Below are 11090 nucleotides of genomic sequence, written 5' to 3'. Positions count from 1 at the left end.
GTTCAAGGATGCGCTCTATAGTTTCATAGACAAAAACTTTCCACATTTCATAATTTATGCATATTACTTTGGATGGTTACCATGGCTACTACACCTGCAGATTAAAAAACAGTCATTATTATCGAATCAGGGATGTACTTAATATTTCAAATACAACGACTTAATCACAATTTATGCTCACACTGTGTCACCACAACTGTCAAGATTTGAGGGAAACATGACAATCAACAAGAATTGATTACCTGGGGTCATTTGTGGTGATGGTTTTCTTGATAAACTTTAGAATCTGGTCTAGAAAGTTGAAGCAAACATTGGGCTTCCATGGATCTCTGATGTCCTACAATACATTATTGATGTGACATTAGATATTAGATAGAAGCTGGTCACTTTTAAGAAAGGTTTAAGGTAACTGATGGCCTTGAACATACTTTATAGGTAAGACTGTTGGCCTGTGACCAGACTATATATGACAGCTGTTTCATTTTATTTACCTTTTCATATCATCCATCCTTCATTGCCTAACTTATGACTTTGACTATATGAGAAAACAAGAGAAACATTTGTAACAACCATACCAAAATTGTAAATGTCCCTATTCTATATGGTGTACTTAAACTGGCAGTGTGAGGTCCCCTGGGTATTGGTGTACTCATTGTAACTACATTATGAAATACTGTATAGTCAGAGTCTCTAGTCTACGTCTCATGCTTTATACTTACACTGGTGATATGAGGTAGGTCCCCTGTAATACTTACACTGGTGAAATGAGGTAGGTCCACTGTAATACTTACACTGGCGATATGAGGTAGGTCCCCTGTAATACTTACACTGGTGATGTGAGGCAGGTCCACTGTAATACTTACACTAGTGATGTGAGGTAGGTCCCCTGTAATACTTACACTGGCGATATGAGGTAGGTCCCCTGTAATACTTACACTGGTGATGTGAGGTAGGTCCCCTGTAATACTTACACTAGTGATGTGAGGTAGGTCCCCTGTAATACTTACACTGGCGATATGAGGTAGGTCCCCTGTAATACTTACACTGGTGATGTGAGGTAGGTCCCCTGTAATACTTACACTAGTGATGTGAGGTAGGTCCCCTGTAATACTTACACTGGCGATATGAGGTAGGTCCCCTGTAATACTTACACTGGTGATGTGAGGTAGGTCCCCTGTAATACTTACACTGGCTATGTGAGGTAGGTCCCCTGTAATACTTACACTGGCGATGTGAGGTAGGTCTACCGTAATACTTAAACTGGTGATGTGAGGTAGGAACCCTGTAATAATTACACTGGCTATGTGAGGTAGGTCCCCTGTAATACTTACACTGGCTATGTGAAGTAGGTCCCCTGTAATACTTACACTGGCGATATGAGGTAGGTCCCCTGTAATACTTACACTGGCAATGTGAGGTAGGTCCCCTGTAATACTTACACTGGCCATGTGAGGTAGGTCCCCTGTAATACTTACACTGGCGATGTAGGGTAGGTCCCCTGTAATACTTACACTGGCTATGTGAGGTAGGTCCCCTGTATTGAAGGTTTGCAGTCTGTGAACTATTCCATCCTTGTCACGGAAACCTGCCACAATCTTCTGAATACCAACAAGGAAACTCTGGGCCCACCATTTTATCAGCTTGTACCTGGAAGTAGATAGAACTCGGCTATAGTTGCAGTTTCTTATTACAAAGGGAGATAATTCTATACTAAAACGGAGAGATGCTTGTTACAATGTCCCTTTCGCAGCTCCTTATTTAACATGAAGGTCATAATTTAATTGAAATGGCTTTTAGAAGATGATAAAAAATATTCAAACAAAATAATATTTACCTGGCTTTACAATTTATTAGCAAATTCTATCTTTTATTCAGCATTGATTGGAAAGGTAAATCTACTGAAAATGTTATATATGTAGTATTCCTCAAATATATATCCTTCTTTCACTCTTATTTCATATCAAAGGGAGACATGATATGAGCTGCTTTACAACATCCTGTCTTTCTGGTTCTCCCACCTTTTGAAGCTGAAATCCTGTTTCTGTGACTCGATCTCTACATTGGTTTTAAACTCCACATATTGATGCTGCTCCCCAGGTCCCGGTACTGTAACAGCAGCATCCATCTCACCACCATATACTGGAAATATAGGACACAAATCTAAAATACTTTTCATCACATAACCTACATTCAAAGAATTACGTTGCAAAAATGTGCTGCAAAAATGACAGGAACAGCTATATATTATCTTGTTGTCCTTAAAATAACATATGCAAAAATATTATTTAGGTAAAATCACTGGATATCAGGCTAATTATGTGATAAATAAAACAAGAGATCACAGAGGGGCATCCACCAAAGAATGATCTACATTTGACAACAGAAAGAGAGATCTTTTCTCTGCTTTTCAAATTTTTATTACATCCTACATATAAAATTTGAGAGAGATCCTTGCAGTACTTTCTAAAATATAACAAACTTCAACTATCAAAATCCAAGATGGTGGCCTGTCGGCCATCTTGTAGACCAATCGGTCCCAAAATGCCATATGCACAACTGGACCTCTAGGGGAACATGCACATGAAATTTGAGACAAATCCTTTCATTACTTATGAGTAGCGGTAACAAACTTCAATTGTCAAAATCCAAGATGGCGTCCTGTCGGCCATCTTGTTCACCAATCGATACCAAAATGCAATATGCACAACTAGGGACGTAGGAGAACCTGCACATGAAATTTGAGACAGATTCCTTCAATACTTTCTGAGAAATAGTGGTAACAAACTTCAATCATCAAAATCCAAGATGGCGGCCTGTCGGCCATCTTGTTCACCGATCAGTCCGAAAATTCAATATGCATATCTAGGGACCTAGGGGAACCTGCACATGAAATTTGGGACAAATCCCTTCATTACCTTCTGAGAAATAATGTTAACAAACTTTAATTGTCAAAATCCAAGATGGTGGACTGTCAGCCATTTGTTCATCGATCGGTACCAAAATGCAATATGCATAACAAGGGACCTCAAGGGAACCTGGACATAAAATTTGAGACATATCCCTTAAGTACTTTCTGAGAAATAGCGGTTTCCAAAATTCAATTGTCAAAATCCAAGATAGCAGCATGTCAGCCATCTTGTTGACAGATCGGTACCAAAATGCAATATGCATAACTAAGGACCTAGGGGAAGCTACATGTGAAATTTGAGAAGGATCCTTTCAGTACTTTCTGAGAAATAGCGGTAACAAGAATTGTTAACGGATGGAAGGAAGGAAGGATGGAAGGATTGAATGACGGACAGACAGACGACAGACCACAGACGAAAGGCGATTTGAATAGCCAACCATCTGATGATGGGCTGAATTTATCTGAACATTGGAAATCTATATAGAATATAGCTAATCAGGATAATTAAAGTTTAACCTTGACCTTGAGATATTTAATTAAAGGACAGCTCACAGTGATATAACTTATCTAGGGAATACAAGTTCAACCTTGACCTTGAGATATAGTAAAAGACTGATGAGCATATATAGTAGCTTGCCTAGGGAATACAAGTTTAACCTTGACCTTGAGATATAGTATTAAAGGACTGATGAGCATATGCAGTAGCTTGCCTAAGGAATACAAGTTTAACCTTGACCTTGAGATATAGTAAAGGAATGCTCTAGCATATACAGTAGCTTTCCTAGGGAATACAAGTTCAACCTTGACCTTGAGATATAGTAAAGGACTGCTGTAGTATAAACAGTAACTTAATAACCTAAGAAATACAAGTTTAACCATGACCTTGAGATATAGTAAAGGACTGCTGTAGTATATACAGTAACTTAATAACCTAAGAAATACAAGTTTAACCTTGACCTTGAGATATAGTAAAGGACTGCTGTAGTATATACAGTAACTTAATAACCTAAGAAATACAAGTTTAACCTTGACCTTGAGATATAGTAAAGGACTGCTGTAGTATATACAGTAACTTAATAACCTAAGAAATACAAGTTTAACCTTGTCCTTGAGATATAGTAAAGGACTGCTGTATTATATATACAGTAACTTAATAACCTAGGAAATACAAGTTTAACCTTGACCTTGAGATATAGTAAAGGATTTCTGTAGTACATACAGTAACTTACCTAGGGAATGCGAGTTCAACCTTGACCTCACAACAGAACAGAAACCCTCATTTGTGTTAACAAGACTTTGAGTGTCAGGGGTTCCATTTTGTGAACCTAAAAATACATACAATAATTTGACATCAAACATTTAAATCTTAACATTCAAAAGAATTTTAATTATTTTAAGAGCATTGTGGTTATCCAGAATGGCATCATATGTATGTGGTTATGAAAAATCAGACTCAGAAAAGGTTTCTCTGTACTTACTAGCAGTCACATACTGTTCAAATTTCCACCCCCAGTAGCACATCTCATCCTGCATGGTGCTCCTATTTCTCTTCATCTCTGCATTTTTTTCTGTTTCGAATTCACACATATAAAATGTGTCTTGGAAACGAGTGATTGCAATCTTCCATCCCTCTGAGTTTTGGAAGGGGGTACATAACAGTTTGGTCAGCAACCCCCGCCAGCAAACAAAGTCAGTATTTATACTTCTGTTAAAACAAAACATTTCATCAACATTCATTCACTTCTACACTAGATACCCATCCCAATCAGATACAAAGTATACATGTAAATCCTTAGTTTCCTTTCGTCTTGATGAAGACATATATGACCCAGTATCAATATCTCTATCTTGCAACCAGTCATGATTGAATCCCTGACAATCAGTTTACCAGTCTGTCCCTCAGCTCAAATTTTAAAATTCTGGTCTAACGTGATGTTTTAATTTTACTTGGGCTATTCACCTGATTTAATGTGCATTGGTATATGCATTTGCAATAGAAAGAATGGAATCTCTGATCATCTTTCTACACTACACGTCCTCGACATTACTAAGGATTACTATTACTGCCATTATATATCAACTTTTGAAATAGGTATATAATAGCAAAACTGAAAGCGATTCAGTAGAAAATGATCAAGCCTAGGCCTAACACAAACTTCCCTTGAGGATTTACAGACAGCATGTCTAACTTCAAGCCTTACAGGGTATGTAAAAAAGGATAAACTGCATGTATCACTAGAGCAACAAACAAATGAAACTGCGGACTCATTATGGAACAAATTCAAATCTACACTACACAATTCAGTGGAAAAGAACATATCCCAAAAACATTTGACATACAAACATAAACTTCCATGGATAATAAACTCTCTACGTAGACTCATCAACAAATCTAAACGACTTCACGACAAATGTCGCTCAAATCACCAACAAACACAAACATACAAAACACTAAAAGCAGAGGTACAAAAACAGATACGAAATGCATACCGTTCTTACTTAGAAAAAATGATTAAAGATCTCCCTACAGACGAGCAAACCACACCAAAAACATACAAACGATATAACCCTAAGAAATTATTTAGCTACATCAAAACAACTCGAAAAGAAAACACTGATATTACAGCCCTACGTGAAGATGGTCAACTTGTAACAGACACCACCACAAAAGCAAACATTCTCAATCAACAGTTTCAAAAAGCATTCACAACAGAACAAAACCATAACATACCAAACAAAGGCCAATCACCACACCCCATTATGCCTTAAATACACATAACATGCTTGGGAATTACAAAACTCTTAGAAAACATAAACCCACATAAAGCTTCAGGGCCAGACCAAATACATGGGAAAATACTCAAAGAACTAAAAGACGTAACAGCACCCATTCTCACAAAAATATTCACAACATCTCTCACCACAGGAAAACTACCACAAGACTGGAAGCATGCTCATGTTCACCCTATATATAAAAAAGGAGACAAACACAACCCTACAAATTATAGACCAGTCTCACTCACCTCAATTTCATGCAAACTCATGGAACATATTATAACAAGCTCTACAATGAAACACCTCGAAAACAATAACATTCTCTATGATTTACAACATGGATTCAGAGCGTCCTGATCATGCGAAACATAACTAGTCACCTTTATACATGAATTAACACAAAACCATAACAACAACAACAAACAAACAGACATTATCATCATGGACTTTGCAAAAGCATTTGACAAAGTCCCGCACCATCGCCTACAATACAAACTCAAATATTACGGTATTACAGGACAAACACTTACATGGATTACAGACTTCTTATCACACCGCACCCAAACAGTTGTACTTGAAGGGAAACAATCAGAAAAAATACCAGTTACGTCAGGAGTACCTCAAGGAACCTGTTTGGGCCCAATACTCTTCCTCATATACATAAACGACTTCCCAGAATACATCAAACACAGCACCCTCAGACTCTTTGCAGATGACAGCATATTATACAAAACCATACATAACACACAAGATGCACTCAAATTACAAGAAGATCTAGAAGCAGCAGGTAGGTGGGAGGAAGATTGGTTAATGTCCTTCCACTCGGACAAGTGTAACGTCCTTAGCATCTCAAACAAACGCACAAAGACCAATTATACATACAAACTCCATGAACACAAATTACAACAAGTAACATCTTGCAAATACCTAGGAATCACAATACAAAATAACTTACGATGGGACACGCACATCAACAACATAACAGCCAATGCTAACAAGACACTAGGATTCTTGAAACGAAACCTACAGATAAACTCACAACATATAAAAGAACATGTATACAAAGCCATAGTCAGACCCAAACTGGAGTACTGCTCCTCCGTATGGGACCCCCACCAGACAAATCAAATCATGCAAATCGAAAAAACACAACGCAGAGCAGCACGCTACACAACAAGTAGATACCACAACACAAGTTCAGTACAAGACATGATGGAAAACCTCAACTGGACCTCACTACAAACACACAGAACAAGAACATGTTTAATTTTATTTTATAAAATCATACACCATCATGTGGCAATAAACTATAGTCAAATTCTCAATCTGACAGACTTCAGGACGAGAAAATCACACCCATTCACATATAGACATATAGCTGCCACCAAGGACATATTCAAACGCTCATTTTTTCATTTTTTCCACACACAATTAAACAATGGAACATCCTACCGGTGGCTACAGTACAAAGCACTACACTAGAGGTCTTCAAGTCACATATCCTAACAAGAGGCCCAAAGGGCCTTACCGGTCATCTGACTACCTTGGCAATGGTAAATTTAATTTCATATGGTGTCACTTTGTCAGGACAATGTCAGAATCATTTTCAATTTCTTTCAACAAATTTTCTTTCAAACAAGAGGCCAAAGGGCCTTAACATGTAGGAAGTTAATTAGATATAGTGCCATGGTAGCCATCTTCGATTTGGGATCAACCAGAGATGTAACAACACTTTGTCGGGACGATGTCAGGATCATTTCATGCAAGTTTCAGCCAAATCGCACCAGTAGAACTTGAGAAGAAGTTCAAAATGTGTTTTAAAGATGGCGGCTGTGGCAGCCATCTTGGTTTTCGGATTGACCCGAAAAATAACAACACTTTGTCGGGACCATGTCAGGATCATTTCATGCAAGTTTCAGCCAAATCAAACTGGTAGAACTTGAGAAGAAGTTCAAAATGTGTTTTCAAGATGACGGCTTTGGCGGCCATCTTGGATTACGGATCGACCCGAAAAATAACAACACTTTGTCGGGACCATGTCAGGATCATTTCATGCAAGTTTCAGCCAAATCGCACCAGTAGAACTTGAGAAGAAGTTCAAAATGTGCTTTCAAGATGGCGGCTTTGGCGGCCATCTTGGATTTCGGATTGACCCGAAAAATAACAACACTTTGTCGGAACCATGTCAGGATCATTTCATGCAAGTTTCAGCCAAATCGCACCGGTAGAACTTGAGAAGAAGTTCAAAATGTGTTTTCAAGATGGCGGCTGTGGCGGCCATCTTGGATTTCGGATCTACCCGAAAAGTAACAACACTTTGTCGGGACCATGTCAGGATCATTTCATGCAAGTTTCAGCCAAACCGCACCGGTAGAACTTGAGAAGAAGTTCAAAATGTGTTTTCAAGATGGCGGCTGTGGCGGCCATCTTGGATTTCGGATCGACCCGAAAAATAACAACACTTTGTCGGGACCATGTCAGGATCATTTCATGCAAGTTTCAGCCAAATCGCACCGGTAGAACTTGAGAAGAAGTTCAAAATGTGTTTTCAAGATGGCGGCTGTGGCGGCCATCTTGGATTTCGGATCTACCCGAAAAGTAACAACACTTTGTCGGGACCATGTCAGGATCATTTCATGCAAGTTTCAGCCAAACCGCACCGGTAGAACTTGAGAAGAAGTTCAAAATGTGTTTTCAAGATGGCGGCTGTGGCGGCCATCTTGGATTTCGGATCGACCCGAAAAATAACAACACTTTGTCGGGACCATGTCAGGATCATTTCATGCAAGTTTCAGCCAAATCGCACCAGCAGAACTTGAGAAGAAGTTCAAAATGTGCTTTCAAGATGGCGGCTTTGGCGGCCATCTTGGATTTCGGATTGACCCGAAAAATAACAACACTTTGTCGGGACCATGTCAGGATCATTTCATGCAAGTTTCAGCCCGATTACACCGGTAGAACTTGAGAAGAAGTTCAAAATGTGTTTTCAAGATGGCGGCTGTGGCGGCCATCTTGGATTTCGGATCGACCCGAAAAGTAACAACACTTTGTCGGGACCATGTCAGGATCATTTCATGCAAGTTTCAGCCAAATCGCACCGGTAGAACTTGAGAAGAAGTTCAAAATGTGTTTTCAAGATGGCGGCTGTGGCGGCCATCTTGGATTTCGGATCGACCCAAAAAATAACAACACTTTGTCGGGACCATGTCAGGATCATTTCATGCAAGTTTCAGCCAAATCGCACCGGTAGAACTTGAGAAGAAGTTCAAAATGTGTTTTCAAGATGGCGGCTGTGGCGGCCATCTTGGATTTCGGATCGACCCAAAAAATAACAACACTTTGTCGGGACCATGGCAGGATCATTTCATGCAAGTTTCAGCCAAATTGCACTGGTAGAACTTGAGAAGAAGTTCAAAATGTGAAAAGTTAACGCACGGCGCACGGCGCACGGCGCACGGCGGACGACGACGGACGAAACATGACGACTATAGGTCATCCTGACCCTTCGGGTCAGATGACCTAAAAACAGAACTTGAAGACCTAAACCCCACTCCCTAAAATTTCTATCATATTTTTATCTTATAACTGTCACTAAAAGAAAATAATAAAAAATAACATGCACCTTCACGATCACTGTAAATAACTTCACTCTTTTTTTTCCACAATCACGCCTCTGCCAATCCGCACAATATAATCATCGGCATCGATGGATTTGTGTTCTTTAAGAAGAAGAAGAAGAGGGTACTGTACGCTATTTGATTCTTTTGACATATAAAATGTATATCAAAGCACCGAACTACACTATACACACACAACTGTACCAGTTTCATCTGTTGCTCAGAGAGACTTCAGTTTTGCTATGAGTGTTCTTTGGTAGATATGTAGAAGAACAGGGAAAGTACACATATGATTCCTGTTGAGTGCCCTGACCAGGAATTGAACCCGGGTCTCCGGCGTGGAAAACTTACGGCTCTACCACAGGGCCATATATAGTTTCTATATGAAAAAATAGCCAGAAATACATACAAAATAACACAAGGGATTCATTTCATACTTAATCGTCACCTACCTACGTATTTATAACACTGATATCTTCATAAAGGTTCAATCTTTTCATCCATATCAGTGATCACACGTCTCTTTCTCTCTACAAGTTGTAATACAACTTTAATCGGGACGTGCATTGCTCATTTCGTGCCATTTTGATTTGGGTCGCCAGCGACCTTGACACTTTTCTGAGCTCCTCTGCTCTCACCAATCCAGGTAAGTGTAAAAAACAAAAAGTTCCAAAGTCTAGCAATTGTTCCTTTTTGTTTTTTACACTTACCTGGATTGGTGAGAGCAGAGGAGCTCTGAAAAGTGTCAAGGTCGCTGGCGACCCAAATCAAAATGGCATGAAATGAGCAATGCACATCCCGATTAAAGTCTAGCAATCGTTCCTTTTTGTTTTTTACACTTACCTGGATTGGTGAGAGCAGAGGAGCTCTGAAAAGTGTCAAGGTCGCTGGCGACCCAATTCAAAATGGCACGAAATGAGCAATGCACGTTCCGATTAAAGTAGTATTACAACTTGTAGAGAGAAAGAGACATGTGAACACTGGTATGGATGAAAAGATTGAACCTTTATGAAGATATCGGTGTTATAAATATGTAGGTAGGTGACGATTAAGTATGAAAATACCGAGTTACAAAAATATAGGTCAGATTTCTGGCAAGTGATTGATTAATCCCTTGTGTTATTTTATATGTATTTCTGGCTATTTTTTCATATAGAAACTATACATGGCCCTGTGGCTCTATCGACTGAGCCAAAGAAGCATGCTCCGTCAGCTGAGTGACAGAGAATGTATTTAACACCATGTACAAACCACACTGACCTACTATGATACCGTCTCCCAAGTGTTTAAGCTTACTTTGAAGGGATGTCGTTTTCTGCTGGTTGATGTTTGCCATAGTTTATTTGAAATACTGAAGAATGATTGCTAATCCAGTTCAATAAATCATTCAAAAGTTCTGGTTTAGATTCGTCTTTCCTGATATAATCTTGGTATCCTATTTTGAGATCAAAGCAAACATCACTGGGATCCTCTGGAACAATATAATATCTCATCTGCTGTCTACTAAAAACCACTTGTCTTCTGCTATCCTGGGAAAAGTAACCAATTTCTGACGGTTTTCTAAAATAGGGAAAGTCTTTGTCATATTTAGATTTTGGAACTATTATAAGAAAAGTCTCTGAATTCGTGTATGCCATGACTGTTATTTCAAGATAATGCCATACTGGTTACCAACAGACAGATACAAAGTAGAAGATGAATATGGACCTCACTCACTGCTCGTTGCTCTTGTTTACACATTAACCGGAAGTGTGTCTTTTTACCCAATCAGATATAGAGTTTCCATTTAG

General features: G+C 39.0%; 1 protein-coding gene across 1 annotated transcript; it reads right to left on the bottom strand.

Annotated features, from left to right (window-relative positions):
• Positions 1-223: 223 nt before the first annotated feature.
• LOC138322642 (decapping and exoribonuclease protein-like) lies at positions 224-11051 on the bottom strand. The gene is made up of 6 exons (XM_069266635.1): positions 10597-11051; positions 4387-4613; positions 4138-4233; positions 2019-2139; positions 1512-1647; positions 224-337 (listed from the first exon to the last, which is right to left on the bottom strand). Exons 1-6 carry the CDS (start codon positions 10935-10937, stop codon positions 239-241), a joined length of 1020 nt encoding a protein of 339 aa, XP_069122736.1. The 5' UTR covers positions 10938-11051; the 3' UTR covers positions 224-238.
• Positions 11052-11090: the final 39 nt, after the last annotated feature.

Source organism: Argopecten irradians, chromosome 5, assembly GCF_041381155.1.
Source record: "Argopecten irradians isolate NY chromosome 5, Ai_NY, whole genome shotgun sequence".
Classification (NCBI taxonomy): domain Eukaryota; kingdom Metazoa; phylum Mollusca; class Bivalvia; order Pectinida; family Pectinidae; genus Argopecten; species Argopecten irradians.
This window is presented reverse-complemented; position numbering and strand designations above follow the sequence as displayed.

Bases quoted from the DNA above. Each gene is read 5' to 3' on its own strand.
- LOC138322642 (XM_069266635.1), bottom strand. From the start codon at position 10,937: ATGGCATACACGAATTCAGAGACTTTTCTTATAATAGTTCCAAAATCT. The intron at 4,614-10,596 runs GTAAGCTTAAAC...TTGTTTTAACAG, and splicing joins GAAAACGACATCCCTTCAAA to AAGTATAAATACTGACTTTG. The intron at 4,234-4,386 runs GTAAGTACAGAG...ATGTATTTTTAG, and splicing joins TGAACAGTATGTGACTGCTA to GTTCACAAAATGGAACCCCT.